Raw genomic sequence first — 19,901 nt, 5'->3', positions numbered from 1 at the left:
GTGTTCAAGCAATTCTCTTGCCTCAGTCTCCCAGGAAGCTGAGACTACAGGCAAGCGCCACCACGCCCAGCTAATTTTTGTGTTTTTAGTAGAGATGGGGTTTCTCCACATTGGCCAGGATGATCTCGATCTCTTGACCTCATGATCCGCCCGCCTCAGCCTCCCGAAGTGCTGGGATTACAGGCGTGAGCCACTGTGCCCGGCCTAACAAACTCCACATTTAAAAGTAGGTAAGATGGTAAATATTGTTATGTGTATTTTACTGTGATTTAAAAATGGTGAAAAATGGTTAAGATGATGAAACTTGTGCGTATTTTACTATACATATATTTTTAAAGAACTGCAAAAACAAAAAGCCAATGGAAAGGATGCACGACCACAGTGAGGTCATTGTCCTGGCTTTACCTGGACGGGTAGGACCGCGTAGCCGTTCTCCTCCAGGACCTGCTCTACCGCATCGTTGAAGTCAGGGTAGCGGACGCGAGGGCAGTCCAGCCCAGGAAACAGATCCGAAATCAAACCAAGGAAAAGAGGAACATCTTCAAACACAAATTTGGGCAAGTTCATGTCTCGCAAGGCCCTCATCAGCACCACATCCTGCAGGAAATTAAACATATGTTTCCAAGAGATTTCCAAAGGAACCCAGTGCTTTGGACTTTGTTTCCAACCCAGTGGAAACACTCTTATGAAATATAAAATATAATTTTTATATAAACATTTTATACTTTTAAACAATTTTATACACATTTAATTTAAAATTACATAATTTCAAATTACAGAAATTATGTAATTTAAAATTATGTAATTTCAAATTACAGAAATTATATAATTTTAAATTATATACATACATACAATTATGTACATACAAATATATAATACATATATACAGAAATTATATAATTTTATTTTATATTAATATGTAAATAAATATATATAAAGTTTATATGAGATTAAACATAAAATATAAAATATATATATTTCATATATTTCATATAATATGTACTTCATATTATATAATATACACATATATGGCCGGGTGCAGTGGCTCATGCCTGTAATTCCAGCACTTTGGGAGGCTGAGGTGGGTGGATAACCTGAGGAGTTCGAGATCAGCCTGGCCGACATGGTGAAATCACATCTCTACTAAAAACACAAAAATTAGCTGGGCGTGGCGGCAGGTGCCTGTAATCCCAGCTACTCGGGAGGCTGAGGCAGGAGAATCGCTTGAACCCAGGAGGTGGAGGTTGCAGTGAGCTGAGATTGCGCCATTGTACTCCAGCCTGGGTGACAAGAGTGAAACTCTGTCTCGAAAAAAAGATATATATATATATACACACACACACACATATATATACACATACATATATATTTAAATGAAATATAAAATTTAAAATGAAATATAAAATTATATATAAATTATATATATATTACAATTTTACATAAATTAAATTTTATAAAATTTATATATTTATATCATTTATATAAATTAATAAATTATATTTTGTATTCATAAATTATATAAATTTATAAATGTATATAAAATGTATTATATAGTATAAAATATGTATAAGATGTTATGTGTAATATAAAATACATGAAATTTCATATTTCATATTTAATAATGATCATATAAATCATATAAATGTAAATATGCATTTTCAAAATTTCATATGAAAATAAAAATGTAAAATAAAATATATAAAAGTGAAATATACAATATAAAATTGCATATAAATGTAAAAATTAAATAAAATATAAAACAGGAGCACAGGCAGAGGAGTGAGGCCAGGGTGGGCCTGCTCCTGGGAGGCTGAGTGTCCTGGTGGGCCGTGCAAGGAGAAGAAAACAGATCTCGGCCAGAGGGAAGGAGCAGAACCTTCCTCCTCCCCACCTTACAGAGGGGTATGGCCATCTATGCTAAAGCAAAGGTTCCTTATTACAGGAAGAACATTTGCCTTGACCTTTAGGTGTGCACATATATATATATTTTTTATTTATTTATTTTTTATTTATTTTTTTTTTGAGACAGGGTCTCGCTCTGTCACCCAGGCTGGAGTGTAATAGTGCCATCTCAGCTCATTGCAGCCTCCAACTCCCATGTTCAAGCAATCCTCCTACTTCAGCCTCCTAAGTAGCTAGGACTATAGAAGCATGCCACTACACCCAGCTAAATTTTTTAGTTTTGGGGATTTGTTTGGAAATAAATGAGGTTTTGCCATGTTGCCCAGCCTGGTCTCAAACTTCTGGCCTCAAGCAATCCTCCCACCTCAGCCTCCCAAAGTGCTAGGATTACAGGCATGAGCCACTGCGCCCAGCCTTAGGTGCTTTTATATAAATCTCAAAAACAAAATTCTGAACTCAGGACCTGGCAAGCGTCTCTATGTTGTTTGTCTCCTAGGGCAGGCAGTCCTGCTTCTTTACTTAGTGTTCACTATCTGGAAATGTGGGTGTCTCTTCTCTACCCATTACCTCCAGGATGTGGAATGGAAAATGCCACTTTTCTTTTTGTTCTGCCTCTCAGACTCAACACAGGAGCCCCGGGGACTGCAGTTCCCCTGCCTTCTCCAGAAGAAAGAAGCAACTGACTGGGGCTTCTGCTATTTGCTTAATTATAAAGACATCATTGTTAAAGCTGAAGGCTGATGTTTCATTTGAAACAGGTGCTGAGGTGGTGGTATTTGTGAATTCTTCACCTTCTACTCCAAACAAGGCTAAATAAATGGCAAGTATAGCTGACTTCACGGGCTTTTTAATGTCCTCCAGTTTCCGCCACTGTCATGATAAGCGCAGTTGAGAACTGCAGCAGTAAATTCCAAATATGTGGTTCTAATATGATGTAAAAGATGCTAAATCCTCACTCATCCTGTGACATAGATTTACTGAATAAGAACAAAGGTCCTAGTTTGCAAACTTTTGATGTGATAAAGAAGCCCAAAGACAATACAGCAAAGTTAATTTCCTATGTGAGAAACCATCACAGTCTCTGTACAAACACAGTTTTACATGTGTAAGTTCACATTGCTGGATGAGAAGAGGTATTTTCCTCCTAGAAAAGGAGGCTGTTTTTTATCTCTTTCTCGGAAGTCCTTGGATATTTGGTATTTGCAATGTGTTTTCATTCTTGTAAGGAAGTACCAGATAGTGCAGCAGTTGAGCCTATGAATGCATGCTTGGGTTCAGTGTAAGGCAGTAAAAGAAAACAAGCCAGTAGTGAGTGCAATGATGGGACCATATTCACCTCTCTAGGAGGAGAGACTGCTGCAAACCGCTTCACTCTTCTTTGTAGAGCCTTAGATAGCACTTGAGACTGTTTTCCCTGTTGCTAAGACTGAAAGTGGCATCGGTGGTTTTTCAGTTCAGAAGATATGACCCACTCAATAGTATGATCGCCCTTCAACTTTGGACATAGAGGAGCAGGGGAGAAAATGAAAGAAGTTTCCATATAACTCCTTTCTCCTAAGAAAAGAGAAGCAAAAATGACGAATGCAGCTCCATCTGACTTCATAGTGTTTTACATTTTACAGCTTCCTTTTTTGTAAGAGCATAAATAACTCTTCCTTCGACCCCTCCAAAAAAAAAAAAAAACCCAAATGTGTGAAAACCCCAAAAGAATGAAGCAATTTGTGGTAGGCTCTCCTCCTATGGACATGAATAGGCTTCTATCACTGCACTCACGGCTGTTTTGTTTTCTTTTACTACCCAAATGTGTGTGTGTGTGCGCGTGCTTGTGTGTGCGTGCGTGTGTGTGCGTGTGCGTGCATGTGTGCGTGTGCGTGCGTGTGTGTGCGTGCGTGTGTGCGTGCGTGTGTGCGTGCGCGTGTGCATGCGCGTGCGTGCGTGCGCGCGCGTAATATTGTGAGTACAGTCACTAGAGAAACAGGTGAGCCTGTTGCCCACACAACAGCATTGACTAAACCTTTTCTTTAAAGTCCATGTAAAAAAAACACAACTGTTCCCCTCTTTTGTTTTAAAGAGAAAATAACTCACATTCATGTTTTCATGAGAATTTTGTTAGTCCCCACCCTCCTGTCACACCCATCCTGAGACTACAGATTGATTATTACTATGGAAGCATCATAAATGTTGCTATTGGAGCGAGGACATTGCACTTGACCTTAAGGTACTAAGTGTAATTACAAGCAAATGATATAACAGGTAAGAGGCCGAAGGCAGGCCAGACCGCTAGGTGAAGCGGCAGCTAAGACTTAAACCTTTCAGGTGATACCATACTGCGCCCATCACCTCCCCGACAGCACGTAGTAAATGCATGAAGCAGCTGACACCAGAGGATGTTCCAGCACTGGCCCCTACCTCCCTAAGGTCAGAGGAGCCTCTCTTCAGCTCACCAGCCATGACCAGCACCGATTTCAGGGCTCTGAGTCCAAAATCATAGTGATACTGCTTGGACAGCTGCTCCCGGGCCAGCTTATACAGAACTGTCATCTTTTTCGCCAGAGTCTTTTTGATAGAAGATAATAATACAAAAAAAAGATAAAATAAAATGATTCAAAAGCAATGGAGCATCATTCTACAAATGCAAGAAAACAGGGGCAGGTGTTCCAGTGCAGCTGCTCTACAAATAAGCAAATTCCGTCTCTAACTTTCAGAAATACCAGGGTGGGTCCTTCATTTTTAAATATGGCAAATTGGGAACTAATTTGAAGAAACATCTGTGTTACCAAAATCTTTACCATCTTAATTTAAAGAACAGAACCATCTGTAGTAATCATACTCCAGAAATACATTGCTTCTTTATTTTGACCTAAACCTATTATTAAGGCTGTAACTGGGCCAAGCGTAGTTGCTCATGCCTATAATCCCAGCACTTTGGGAGGCCAAGGTGGGTAGATCACCTGAGGTCAAGAGTTCAAGACCAGCCTAGCCAACATGGTGAAACCTTGTCTCTACTAAAAATATAAAAATTAGTCAGGCGTGGTGGCGCATGCCTGTAATCCCAGCTACTTGGGAGGCTGAGGCAGGAGAATCCGCTTGAACCCAGGAGACAGAGGTTGCAGTGAGCTGAGATCGCACCACTGCACTCCAACCTAGGAGACAGAGCAAGATTCCACCTCAAAGAAAAAAAAAAGGCTGTAAATGTCTTTGAGGACAAGTCAGCCACCTCATCTACAGCAAGCGTTCAAAACCCACAGGTCTCTAAGGCAAGTGTGGCAATTTTAGTCGTGAAAACTAGGAACAAGAGATCTCATCGTGCCAACTCAAAATCCTGACACAGTAATAGGCACCAAGAGCTTTCAATAAAGGACATATTGCAGAAACGCAATGTGACAACCCTCTATGTTAAAAGTATTCTCTATTTTTTAACTTTTCCAGAGCTTCTGGAAAGATCTTACATATGTACATTTTATAATAGCTTAAAAGAGGATAAAAGTTATCCATAAATTTGATTTTGAATCTACATATTCTCAAAGGCATTGTGCTGAGTGAAAGAAGCCCGTCTCAAAGGGTTCCATACTACATGTCACCAGGTAGAGAACATTCTCAAAGTGACAAAATTACACTGACTAAAGAATAGATCAGGGGTTGCAGGAGTTAGGGTTGAGGGGAGAATGTGTCTAGTAAGCAGTAACATGAGGCTGGGTGCGGTGGCACACACCTGTAGTCCCAGTTACTCGGGAGGCTGAGGTGGGAGGATTACTTGAGCCCAGAAGTTCGAGACCAGCCTGGGCTGTAGAGACCCTGTCTCTACAAAAAATAAGCATAATTAGCCAGGCGTGATGGCGTCTGCCTGTGGTCCCAAATACTCAGGAGGCTGAGGCAGGACGATCACTTGAGCCCAGGAGTTTGAGGCTGCAGTGAGCTGTGATCCCACTACTGCACTCCAGCCTGGGTGACAGAGTAAGACCCTGTCTCTCTTCTTTGTGGTTGTGGTGATGGAATAGTTCTGTAACCTGATGTGGTGATGGCCACTCCCATACACATGTGATAAAACATCATAGAAACTAACCACACGCACACGCCAGAGAGAGAATGTGAAACCTGGTGAAATCCACATGACGTCTATACCTGAGTTAATGGTACTTGTGCCAACACCAACTTCCTGGTTTGGGCAATGGACTGTGAATATGTGAGATGTTCTCATGGGGAAGGGGCACCCGGAAATTCCGTGCTACTATTGTTGCAACCTCTTGTGCATCTTAAATTATTCCAAAATTAAAAGTTATAATTTAAAAAGAGGTGGGGGAGGAAGAAGAGAGACAGAGCAGGAAAAAAAAAAAAAAAATCAAAGAGCCACACGGAGCTAACACGTCCTAGGTCCCCAGTCTGGAAGAGCCACATGGAGCTAACACATCCTAGGTCCCCAGTCTGGAAGAGCCACACGGACCTAACATGTCCTAGGTCCCCAGTCTGGAAGAGCCACACGGAGCTAACACGTCCTAGGTCCCCAGTCTGGAAGAGCCACATGGAACTAACACATCCTAGGTCCCGTCTAGAAGAGCCACATGGAGCTAACGTGTCCTAGGTCCTCAGTCTAGAAGCAGACCTGGGTGAAGTCTGCACAGCGCGGCCTGGCGCTGCCGAGGCCCCACCTTGGCCTCCAGGAAGCCCTCGGAGAAGAGCATGATCTCGCAGATCTGCTGCAGGTCAGGCACAATCACGACCACAGGCCTGAACAGCGCCTTCACCGACTCAGGCAGCTCCGTGCGGCCTGCGTAGCCAGGGTTCATGGTGATGAAGATGCCCATGCGGGAGTCCAGGGAAATCTCCTGCCCTTCAAACTGGAGGGCAAGAAGGAAGAGAGAAAGAAGCAGTTAGGTGGCCCGGCCGGCCAGCCCCCTGGAAAGGAGGCCTGTGGCCAGCTGCATGGCGATTTGTTTTCATGGTATGAGGTGGACGACACCACCTGTCTCTTCTTCCCTCCCCGGTGTTCAATGCAGGGCCCCCCTCGCTGAAGGCCTTGGGGAGGGCAGGTCTCAGTGGAACCCCAAACTCGGACCTGAACCCAGGGGCATTACCTTGGAGAGGGGGCCCAGGTTGCCGAAGCACAGAGCCTGGGGCTGATACAAGAAGCTGTGTGACCCTCAGCAGGTCACTTAACCTCTCTGAGTCTCAGTTTATTTTTCTGCACAACAGAAATGCAACCTACCTCGTGGCACAGCTGTGGCGATTAAAGGAGACAGCCCAGGTTGGGAGCACCCGGCCCACCACCTCACAGTGCCGGCTTCCATTCCTCTCACCTGTCTTTGCACCTTCTGCGGGCGCGGGGATCTTCATGCAGTCACTCCTCCCTAAAGAATCCCACCTCAAACCCCTCAAGAAACCAGTCTTCATTCCTCTGGTTGCCCCAGGTACCAACAAACCACGGAAATCCCTATATTCTTAGCCTCTTTAGCCGAAGGTTGAGTCCACTTGTCTCTCGGTGAAGTTTTCAATTTTATTTTTTTTGATTGTCCACCAGCCAGGCAGAGGACAGAAATTTTTGTTGTTAGGAGGCACAGTCTGCACCACCAACAAGAGGACAGCCCAGAAGACAGCCAGCCTCCCCCAAAACAAGGCCCCTGCCTTGACTCATAGGTCGGCCCTGAGACAATCCCTACCCTGCCTCAGTTTCCCACAAGAGGCCCAGATGGCCCCGGGGGAAGAGCAGATAGCTGCTGCCTCCTGGCTCTGAGAAACACAGCTTCTGGAAATCTACATATATTGCAGATTAATTCCCTCTCTCGGGAGCAGTCAGCTCAGCCCCAAAAATCCCTCAAAAGAACTCATCAAAGGGAAATCTATCCAGACCCTTTACTGGAATCCTGAAAATATTGAACAGTCTCCACTTGACACAATCTCTTAACAGTGAGCCCCGCCGAGATCTGAGGAGGACGCATGTGGGATGCCAGGACCACCAGCTCAAGCTGAATTTTCATCCTGGAATGGGGCTCTAAAGGATGTATAGGAGTTTTCCAGTGAAGGGAAGAAGGGACAATTCCACTCAGATGGGGACACATGTGGTGTCACAAGGCATGGTATGACTGCGGAGCAAGTGGCTTAGTGACAAGTGTGCAGGGCACGGAGGGGGGAGGACAGAGGCAGAAGGACAGCAAGGGACCCAGAAGGCCCCGGTGTGGGGAAATGGCCCACCCACACTGGTCCTGTGTTTTCAGAGAACCCCCTTCTGGGCCACCTAGATTACATAATAAGATCATGTTTCTCCAAATTTGGATGCAGCTTAATCTGGTGTAATTTAACGCAGACTTCTCAAACTCAAGTCTGCAAAAATATTCTTTGGCAGACAGAAATTAGTGAATTCTCAACAATTGTTTTAAAATTCTGCCTTCTCACTTTGATAAGCTTGCAAATCCTGCTTGTTATGATGCCGTAACTTTACAAGCTATGAAGGCAACATTTCTTGTTCACTGTGATAATGTGATTGCATGGAACATTCGCTTTCTAAGTCAGGTTTTCTCAAACTTGGGAAGTTGCCAAGAATATTGTTTCCTTTCTAGGGGGCCCTGCACATCACTTATTTGAGAACTCTGCCCCACACCCATTCATAACTATTGGTTCTATGTTTGGAGTCAGTGTGAAGTCCTTGGACTATTACAAACCTTATCATCAATGATGACAATTTTGGAAACCCAATCATCTCAATTGGAAAAGCCAACAGATCTTCTACAGGAAGCCTGGTCTGGAGTGACAATGGCCCACCAACTGATGCTTCAGAGGAAGCTCACCATACTTGGCAAGCTTCCATCCTGGGGACATGGTCCCGGGGACTTTGCGTGTCTCACCTGGAATGTGGTTAACTGATGGATCAGAGCATTTCGGATCGTCTGGATCTGAGAGGAGATCACGGAGAGCACAGAAGCATCGATTCGATTAAACTCATCAAAACAGCCCCAAGCCCCGCACTGTGCCAGGCCAGAGAAAATCTTCCCCACGGCCTAGGAAGAAAGACATGTCAGGACAAGGGTAATTTTCATCTTTAAAACTGCAAGCAACACATTTATGGATATATTTTCTAAATTAATGCAAACCATGAGATCGTTGATTGGCAGAGAAGCAGGTGACCAGCCACCTGACTAGTGGATTTTTCTGGCAGGACTTCCAAGGTCCCTCATGGGCTGGCTCCTACTTGGGATTTTACAAATCCCGATTTTTGTGTAAAACTCCATTTCTCTTCTCTTCTCTTGAAACGCTGGAAAATCTAGCAATGCTGGGTCCACTTTCCCAAATGGTGATTATGAACCAAAGCTGGACAGTGGCGCCCTCTTGAGATGGAGTTTTGCTCTCCAGTTAGCCACAGACCCCACCGCTCTCTTGTCTGCTGGCCGCTTTACTCACGTACATTATCTACCTGACCCTACTAGGCTAGTGAATCCGGAACTCTTGCTCTACATCCTGCTAACAAAGCAGGATCTTTAAGCAGACACACTTAGGTTCTGGGGCTGTGGTGGTGGAAGGTTTTCTACTAGCTTCTTCCTGCTGTCGTCATGTCAAAGACTAGGAGGTGAAATGCCATGTCCTGCTTTAAGCTCTCTGCCTAATGAGCCAGTACCAAACGTGACAGCCAGGCCTCACCTTGTAATCCATGCCTTCGCCACAGTTGGTGACAACGCAGAGCAAGCCCAAGGCTTTCGCCAGGTCCTTGGTGGTCTCGGTTTTGCCAGTTCCCGCTGGGCCGGCGGGGGCCCCACCCAGATACATGGACAGCGCCTGTTATAAGCCAAATGCAAAACATATGCTTTCTGGTGCACAGAAGGAAGTGGGTGTCACTTCCAAATTCATCACTGTGGCTACAGTGACTACAGGTGCAGAATAGAGAAACAACGTGGTGGTTGCTTTCATGTGTCAACTTCACGGGGCCACAGGATGCCCAGGTGCAGAATAGAGAAACAACGTGGTGGTTGCTTTCATGTGTCAACTTCACGGGGCCACAGGATGCCCAGGTAGCTAAACATTATTTCTGGGAGTGTCTATGAGTGTGTTTCAGGAAGAGATTAGCATTTGAGAAAAGCAGGTGAGCCTTCCCAAAGTGGGTGGGCCTCATCTAATCCATTGAAGACTGAACAGAACAGAAGGATGGAGGGAGGTCACATTGGTGCTGCCTGACTGCTTAAGCCAGGGCACTGGTCTTCTACCCTTGGCAATTCAGGTTCTCAGGCCTTCAGACCCAGACAGCGGTCTACACTATTGGCTCTCTCACTGTCAGAACTTCAAATGCTACTGGCTTTCCTGGTCCTCCAGCTTGCAGATGGCAGACTGTGAGAGTAATCAGACCCTATCATCACATGAGTCAATAACTCATAATAAATCTCCTCCTAAATATCCAGATAGATAGATAGATAGATAGATAGATAGATAGATAGATAGATAGAAAGAATAGATGATCGAGATGATAAATAGACAGGATGGATAGATGGATGGATGGATGGATAGACAGATAGATAGATGGACAGATAGATAGATAGATAGATAGATAGATAGATAGATAGATACATAGATACATAGATAGATAGATGATAGGATGGATGGATGGATAGATAGATACATGGATGGATGGATGGATGGATGGATGGATGGATGGATGGATAGATACGTAGATGGATGGATGGATGGATGGATGGATGGATAGATAGACAGATAGATAGATAGATAGATAGATAGATAGATAGATAGATAGATAGATGATAGGATGGATGGATGGATAGATAGATACATGGATGGATGGATGGATGGATGGATGGATGGATAGATACGTAGATGGATGGATGGATGGATGGATGGATGGATGGATAGATACGTAGATGGATGGATGGATGGATGGATGGATGGATGGATAGATAGACAGATAGATAGATAGATAGATAGATAGATGATAGGATGGATGGATGGATAGATAGATACATGGATGGATGGATGGATGGATGGATGGATGGATAGATATGTAGATGGATGGATGGATGGATGGATGGATAGATAGATAGATAGACAGACAGACAGACAGACAGACAGACAGACAGACAGACAGCTAGCTAGCTATGTCCTATTGGTTCTATTTCTCTGGAGAACCCTAACCAATACAGATAAGACGACACTCTTTTTCTCAAAAACAAAGGACTTTATCACTCACAGCACAGGAGGCAGCAGGGGCTTCCTGTTCTCACTCATTCCCTTTAACACTGTCTCCCCAAATTCCATGGGCTGATGTGGAGATGGGCCCAGGTGCATGCCGTACCCACAGTAGGTATGAGTCACAGCTGAGAAACTGTGAGCCTAAGAGACCACCAATGTAGCCAGGTGCAGCAGTGCATGCTATAGTCCTAGCTACTCGGGAGGCCAAGGTGGGAGGATCACTTGAGGCCAGGAGTTCAAGGCAAGCCTGGGCAACATTATCAAGACCTCATCTCTAATTTATAAAAAGAAAAAAAGAAAACTAGCAAGCATCTGACAAACAGTCTTGGGGGTTGCTTGCAAACCTGCCCAAGCTCTGCCTGTATGGAAGTGTTATCTTCATTTCCTGTACAGCAAACAAGCTTACACTCTGTCCTGGAGGGAGACACTATCTCTACCATCCAAGGCCGTTCACTTGAACAGATACATTCTGGAATAAAAGCTGTCACAAGACGTGCAAAACCACATCACACTTGCCCTAACAGTCACCACCTTTGACATTTCTGCATTTTCCCATTGGCCTCTACTGATACCCCCCAACACACCATTACCTAGGGGCCAGTGTACCAGTGGCTAAGCATGGCCACACTTACATCCCAATCCCAAATGGTGACAATCGGGTCACATCCCGAATGGAAAAGCTTTTCCAGATTTCAAAGCAACGATCTCCCCTGCTATTTCAATCACTGCAGTCATCATGCCTCAAGCTTAGAGAAAATGCCCCGCCCCAAGGTAAGTGGTAACCACAAGTGCCAGGCTGACAGTCACCTGGGTGAGCGTCAGGTAAATCCGATCGGTGAGGGGCGTGATGACCAGCCTGCCATTCAGGCCCATGTACTCGTAGCCGTAGCCAAAGGTTCCCGTGCACTGGCGGATGTTCAGCTCATCCGGCTCCCGGTCCCAATAAAACCGCAACTGACTTTCCCATTCAAACTCTCGGGCTTCCAGGATGCTGGACCGCAAGAAAGGTGGAGGAGGAAGTGAAAACCGTTGAGACAGACCAGCGGACAACAAAGGGTCCCTTTTGAAATCCCAGTGACCCTGGAAAATGCTCACCTGCCTCTTATGAAAGAATCAACTATGTCTCTGGCGTGCACGTCAATGATGAGAACGGTGTTGTATTTTTTCCTGTCGTTTTTGCTTAGCGGCATGGTGATACGCGTTACCAACTCATCGATCTGCCGGTGCATTTTCCTGCCGTAGTTCTTCATGGCTTGCTTCTCCCCTTTTTGCGCTTTGTGGAAGACGTCTTCCACCTCCCAGGTCCACCACACCTGGCTGGCGGCCAGCACCGCCATGCCCTGGTACAGGAGCATCCAGTCAACTCTGCAGAAAACGCACACCTGTAAGAGGCTCTGATCAGTCCGGGGACTGGTACCCAAAACAGTCCCTTCAAGAATTTATTTCTTTGATCTGGAATAGGGAGGGCAAAGTAAAGGCTTTAGGTAAGCAAGTGCCTATATTTGTTTACCTAAGTAAGTTAGAGTAAGACTTAGGTGAGAGTAAGATGTTACCTATCTCTGACTAGGTAGTAAAATTCCAGGCCAAGGGTGCCTCTCTCCACAAAAAATGTTGCAGGTACCTGACTGCACAGAAAGATGCCAGATCACTTTTTAAATGTTTGGGGCCAGTTGTGGTAGCTCACGCCTGTAATCCCAACACTTTGGGAGGCCAAGGAGGAGGATCACTTGAAGCCAGGAGTTCAAGACCAGCCTGGGCAACATAGTAAAACCTTGTCTCTACAAAAAATAAATTAAAAACTAGCCAGGCATAATGATGTGTGCCTGTAGTCCCAGCTACTCCAGGGGCACTGGAGCCCAGGAATTGGAGACTGCAGTGAACTACGATTGTGCACTGTACTCCAACCTGAGTGACAGAGCAAGGCCCTGTCTCTAAAAAATAAAATAAAATAAAATATTTGATTATAGGTTTTCAAACTTACTTAGTATTTGGGGTTTATTGTAAGAAGTAAAAAAATATTCCAGGCTGGGCACAGTGGCTCACACCTGTAATCCCACCATTATGGGAGGCCAAGCTGGGGCAGATTGCTTGAGCTCAGGAGTTTGAGACCAGCTGGGCAACACAGCGAAACCTTGTCTCTACCAAAAACACAAAAATCAGCCAGATGTGGTGGTACATGCCTGTAGTCCCAGCTATTCAGGAGGCTGAGGTGGGAGGATTGCTTGAACCCAGGAGCTCAAGGCTTCAGTGAGCCGAGCTCACGTCACTGTACTCCGGCCAGGGCAACAGAGCAAGACCCTGTCTCAAGAAAGAAAATAAAAATTCCAACAAAGAATTTGATAATCTCTGACCACACTGCCCAGGTTTGCAGGTCAAGTTGTATCATGCTTTTGAATTTTTGCCAGTCTGAGAAGTGAAACAAAACCTCTCATCCTCCCTTAATGTACAGATCCTGCCGAGTCGTGGGGTTTCTCCTCTTTTCATATGTTTATTGGCCACTTGGATGTCCTCTCCAGAGGCACTAACTTACAAAGCTTGTGATTGCCTTGAGACACATTTAGACAAAGCTTTTTTTCTAAACAGCACTTAAAAAATAATGGACTCAGATGTGTAAATGCCTGATATGGTTTGGCTCTGTGTCCCCACCCAAGTCTCATCTCAAATGGTAATACCCATAATCCCCAAGTGCTGAGGGAGGGACCTGGTGGGAGGTGACTGGATCATGGGGCGGTTTCCCCATGCTGTTCTCATGATACTGAGTGAGTTCTCATGAGATCTGATGGTTTTATAAGTGGTTGTTAGTTCCTCCTTCTCTCTCTCTCTTTCCCGCCACCTTGTGAAACAGGTACTTGCTTTTCCTTTGCCTTCTGCCATGACTGTTAGTTTCCTGAGGTCTCCCCAGCCATGCGTGACTGTGAGCCAATGAAACCTTTTTCTTTATAAATTACCCAGTCTTGGGTATTTCTGTACAGCAGTGTGAAAACAGAGTAATACAATGCCAATACTGGAAAAGTGACTGCGGATTACTATAGTCATTATCTTGATGACCTACAGTTAATGGCAAAATAAATTTAAAACAGTATGAGGCCGGGCGCTGTGGCTCACGCCTGTAATCCCAGCACTTTGGGAGGCCGAGGCCGGTGGATCATCTGAGGTCGGGAGTTCGAGACCAGCCTGGCCAACATGGTGAAACCCCGTCTCTACTAAAAATACAAAATTTAGCTGGGTGTGGTAGTGTGCACCTGTAAACCCAACTACTCAGGAGTCTGAGGCAGGAGAATCGCTTGAACCTGGAAGGCGGAGGTTGTAGTAAGCTGAGATCGCGCCATTGCACTCCAGCCTGGGTGACAGAGTGAGACTCTGTCTCAATAAATAAATAAATAAGTAGGAAAAGCAACAAAAATAACATTGACCTTTGTTGTCTTATTTTAAAATTGTGTGGTGCATCTAAAACCTAAAGATCACTTATATCCATGATCCCTACACATCAGGAGAGACAATAAAGATTACCAAGGCCCACAGGACGACACCGAAGTGATGAACAGAGACGGGCCTTGTAAAGGACGCGACAAACCTAGAATCAGAAACAGGGAGAGGTGGCAGCTGAGGCCGTAGGATCAGAGAAGATTAAATGACCAGGGCAAAGCTAAGAAATCCCGGGATGCTGGTGCTTCCTGGGACTAGATACAGCTGGCCCTAACTTCTCAGTGATGCCACAGGTATCAGCTCAAATAAAACAACATGCTCATGTCAACTATTCTCCCTGTTGGAAGCGACAAGTTCACGTGCTCAAAGGAGCATTTGGATGAGAAAAAGATCTTTTTCAGTCCATCAGGCTGCATTCCCTTACTCTTTTCCACGAACTAAGCACTACCAAACATAGCAATGCCCTAGCAAAGTGGTAGCTATCATGCAAATAAAATCAACTGATGCTGATGTAAAATTCACAGTATTTTGGAGCAGGAAAGATAATTTAAAACATTCAGTGATTAATACAACCAGAAGGCAGAGATTTCTGTCTAGTTCAGTTTTGAAATAGCATCTAGCATAATAAATAGCCCAGAGCAGGGGTTGAAGAAATATTAGTTAAATGAATGCTAGGGCCACCTCCTGTCACAAGACTAACTGTCGAATATTCTGGAATTTTGCAAGCTGGTTGTTAAACCACTTACTATTATTTCATTTAGCTTTGAAATCAGCCATGACAGGAATATTTACACCATGGAAATTGGCAAATGCTTTAAATCAAAGCTTTAAAAATTGTTTTTCCAGACATCCAGTTTACCGGCATACCACTGAACATATCCACATAAAGATGCAAACAAATTTTTGATATGCCTCAGTACCTCGGAAACAGCAGGATCATAATCAAATAAATATTATGCTATTCTCTAATATTTTTAAGTAGATGTTTTCACTTTGTAAAATCAAAAAGGCAGTGTATAAAATCAAGAGGATGATGCTCTCATAATAACAAGAAAGATTCTATGTCTGCATCAAGGCCCTGCCAAATATTCTCCAACTTTACAGGGGATCCTGCCTCAATCTAATAGAACAAGTTAGCCAAAGAGGCTTTCTGTATTTCTAGTTGGACTGCACTCAGCCACTAGGAGCAGGCAGGGCTCAGCATGATATCCTGAAGCCTCTCTAGCCACAAAAATCAAAGAATGATTGAAATTCAGTAAATATTTTAGAAACAATGTTACATACACATAATCCTACTAAACACCTAGTTTCTGGTGGTTCACTAAGTCAGCGGTTCACACTGACAAGGGTGCTGGGAATCCCCTGAGAGCCTGCAAAAACACAAATCCTCAGGACCCACCCCCAGAGTTCTGATGGGCAGGTGCAGGGTAAGACCCAAGCTTCAGCATTTCTAACAATCCTAGGGGCCCTGTGCTGCCACCAGGGGGCACACTTTGAGAGTACTGCATGCGGCGATCATTTAAAGACTGCTATCTTGTGCTCACTTGGGCAGCACATATACTAAAGACTGCCCGGGCTCAGTGGCTCACACCTGTAATCCCAGCACTTCGGGAGGCCAAGGTGGGAGGATCATTTGAGCCCAGGAGTTTGAGACCAGCCTGGGCAACACAGTGAGACTCCCTCTCTACAAAAAAGTACAAAATTAGCCAGGCATGGTAGCGCACAACTGTAGTCCCAGCTACACTGAAGGCTGAGGTGGGAGAATCTCTTGAACCAGGGAGGTCAAGGCTTCAGTGAGCCATTGTACCACTGTACTCCAGCCTGGGTGACAGAGCAGACCCTGTCTCAAAAAAATAAAAATAAAGACAACTATCTGTCTGCTAATGACCTATTGCAAAAAAACAAAACCTCATTTGGAATGTCAGCCAATCTACTCCAAGCCTTTAAAATTAATCCATTATGACTATGAATTGGATAGAGCAATGCACATCCACATTCGCAGCCTTACCTGCTTCTGTCTTCACAGTATCTAAAAATAGCCTCTTTGGTAATTAGTCTATTAGTTCTTCTCATTTCATTCAAAACTGCTGTCATCCAGTCCTCCACGCGCCCTTCGGCCCGCACGATCTTCCGAAACTCCATGACTTCTCCTTCTGCTGATATCATCGCGGACACCAGTTTTTCTCCACTATCGCCGTCATTAAACCTCAGCGATGCTATGTTGTCGTACATCTGCAAAACAGGGAGAGGCAGCCCTGTAAGACCTGCACTGAGTTCTGGAATCAAAGACCAGCCAGCGGTGCTCCATCCAGCAGAGCTGCCACGATGCAAGCAATGGCAACCGGTGAGCCGAGATCACAGGCAAGATGGATGTCATTCACCCACCTGTGTGGTCATCCGAAAGACACTTATTGGGGACTTTCATTTACTCTGTACTGTGCAAAGATCTGTGGAGGACTGAAAAGAGAAAGAAAAAGAAGACAGACTCTGTCCCTAACCCTGCTGGAGTTGGGAGGTATCTGGACATAGGAGCCAGTGGAACGTGGAGGAGGCGGAAGGGTGATTAACACCCCAGGCTGGGGAACAGAGACCTGTGATGGAATCCCAGATTCCCCACTATCCAATTGAGCAACTATGGGTGAGTTGCTTCTCCTCTCTCTGCCTGGAATAAACACAATCATGGCACTTAACAAGGTGGGCTTGGGAGAATCAAATGAAACAATCTGAGTCAAACGCTGGCACACTGTTAAACATTTGGCATTTGTTGACTATTATCATTGTTATTAATCAGAATAACATTTAGGACAATGGGTCCTTTAGGGCCCATCATATAATACAAGGCACTCGCAAATCAGAGAGGAGAGGAAGGCAACAAACAGGCTTCAAAGAATAAAAACAGAGGTTTGCAAAAGAGGCGAACAGTAAATGAAGTATTCCTAACACTGTATTTTTCTATAACAGTAAAATATTTGTTTACAAAAGTGGAAGCAGAAGGCCAGGCACAACAGCTCATGCCTATAATCCCACCACTTTGGGAGGCTGAGGCGGGAGGATTACTTGAGCCCAGGAGGTAGAGGCTGCAATGAGCTGTGATCATACCACTGCACTCCAACCGGGGCAACAAAGCAAGGCCCTGTCTCAAAAAAAAAAAACAAAAAAACAAAAAAAACTGGAAACAGAATACTCAATAAGCCTCCCCTTTGAGAAAGGAAAAATATGCAGTCGAAAATATGAATCTTACTTTAAGAAGGAAGTTCACATTAATGAAAGGGAAAGTAATGGGAGAAAGCACTTGTTCCTAAGTGCTCTGTTAATTTGGAATGGAGGAATTACCGTGCAACGCTGGTTCTCAGCCGGGGATGATTTTGCCACCAGGGGACATTGGCAATGTCTGGAGATGTCTCTGGTTGTCATAACTAGAGAGGGGGTGCTACTGGCATCTAGTAGGTTGCGGTCAGGGATGCTACGTAATGTCCTGTAATGCACAGGACAGCACCCACGGCAAAGAGTCATCCAGCCCCAAATGCCAGCAGCGCTGAGGCTCAGAGCCCCTGCCCAGGCTGACGCTAGATAAAGAGCTTTGATTAGCCAAAGATCATGTCTGGCCAGCCTCTGTTCTCTATCACAAGGGACAGTGTTCTCTGTTGTTTCCTGCCATTCAGGAAATGGTTCATGGATACATATACATTTATTTAAAAAGTACGAAATTATGGTCTGCAAGGAATCATAACAAATTCATGACAGTGGCTGGCGCCTGTAGTCCCAGCTACTCGGGAGGCTGAGGTAGGAGAATGGCATGAACCCAGGAGGCGGAGCTTGCAGTGAGCGGAGATCGCACCACTGCATTCCAGCCTGGGCGACAGAGTGAGACTCCGTCGCAAAAAAAAAAAAAAGAAAGAAAGTAGAGGAAGTATGAATGGGGATAGGGACAAAAAGTATTGCAAATTTGTACAACTTTACAAAAAAAAGAGACAAACCAAATATGACTAAATGGTAACAAGTGCCAATTCTGGGTAGTGGAGAGCGTTATTTAGCCAACATTGAAAGGGAGGCGCTGTTCAAAGTACTTTATAAATAGTAACTCATTTCATCTTTATAACAGCTCCACTGAAACAGGTTAACTATTGGGGTTATGTCCATTCACAGATGAGGAAACTGATGTCCAGAGAGATCAAGTAACTTGCCGAAGATCACACAGAAACTCAGAATAGAGCAAAGTTTTGAACCCCAGCAATCTGGTTCTAGAGTCCATGTGCTAAACCACTATCCTCTAATGCCTCTCTGTTTAATATATTAGTCTTCATATATTTCTGTTTTGTTTTTTTTTTTTTTTTAGTTTATAAAAAGAAAGGTTTTGGACTGTGGAAAAACAGCTGAATCTGGTGTGATTTCAGACTGAGTGAATATCATCAGGCTTACACTTCAAATTAAAACTCGAGGGCAGAGTATGGTGGCTCACACCTGTAATCCCAGCACTTTGGGAGGCGGAGGTGGGAGCATCGCTTGAGCTCAGGAGTTAGAGACCAGCCTGGGTAACACAGTGAGACCTCATCTCTCCAAAAAATATAAAAAATTAGCCAGGCATGGTGGTGTGCACCTGTGGTCCCAGCCACTCAGGAAGCTGACGTGGCAGATCACTTGAGTCAGGGAGGTCCAGGCTGCAATGAGCCATGATTGTACCACTGCGCTCCAGCCTGGGCAACAGAGCCAGACCCTATCTCAAAAAACAAACCAAAAAACCAACTCCAGCAGCATTTCAGTCTTAACCCTCTGGGTTGAACCTTATGGCAAAGGGAACCAGGGAGGACCGAAGGCGGTTCTAAGGCTTACACGGGGAGCCCCTGCACGCCCAGAGGGCTGACCTTGATCATGTGCTCCTGGACGCAGAGTGGGTCGCTGCTCCCCAGAATGCTGAGCAACTCGTCGTCAGAAATGAAGAAGAACCTCGGGAAAGCGTTTCTCTTCGAATCTAAGTAGTCGTTGAGGCTTTTCTGGCATTTCTCCAGGCCCTCGCTGACGTTCTGGAGGTCACTGAGGCGGTTTGGGGCTTCACAGCACCTCTTGATCACGGGGTCTTTTAAGGTCTCACCCATGATCTGGACCAGGACAGAGGACAGCCGTCAAGCAGGGTGAGCAGGGAGAGCGGGGACACTGTTCTTGAGCCCGGAACAGGCACTCACCAGAGCCCAGGCACAGCCGAGATGAAACTGACAAGCTGCCCAGTGCCATCGGCTTTCAGGGGATCCCTTTATCATTTTTAAACATGCATATCCTTAGCACCTCCTAACGTACTACATGTAACTAACTGGTTTCTGGTTTTTCTTTTCATTATCCCATAAGAAGGCCAGCTGCGCAGGGAAAGGATTTTTTTGTTTTGTTCACTGATGGGCCCC

General features: G+C 44.9%; 1 protein-coding gene across 1 annotated transcript in view; it reads right to left on the bottom strand.

Moving 5' to 3' along the window:
• Positions 1-19,901, bottom strand: part of DNAH10 (dynein axonemal heavy chain 10) — a 168,315-nt gene that overhangs the window by 76,768 nt on the left and 71,646 nt on the right. Inside the window, exons 29-37 of the mRNA XM_054443987.2 lie at positions 19,371-19,604; positions 16,517-16,740; positions 12,178-12,447; positions 11,890-12,073; positions 9,529-9,663; positions 8,739-8,891; positions 6,549-6,737; positions 4,312-4,458; positions 406-597 (exon numbers count right to left, since the gene is read on the bottom strand). Of these exons, the coding sequence (XP_054299962.1) occupies positions 406-597; positions 4,312-4,458; positions 6,549-6,737; positions 8,739-8,891; positions 9,529-9,663; positions 11,890-12,073; positions 12,178-12,447; positions 16,517-16,740; positions 19,371-19,604 (1,728 nt within the window). The remainder of the gene's footprint in view (positions 1-405; positions 598-4,311; positions 4,459-6,548; positions 6,738-8,738; positions 8,892-9,528; positions 9,664-11,889; positions 12,074-12,177; positions 12,448-16,516; positions 16,741-19,370; positions 19,605-19,901) is intronic.

This window comes from Pongo pygmaeus, chromosome 10 (assembly GCF_028885625.2).
Source record: "Pongo pygmaeus isolate AG05252 chromosome 10, NHGRI_mPonPyg2-v2.0_pri, whole genome shotgun sequence".
Lineage (NCBI taxonomy): Eukaryota > Metazoa > Chordata > Mammalia > Primates > Hominidae > Pongo > Pongo pygmaeus.
This window is presented reverse-complemented; position numbering and strand designations above follow the sequence as displayed.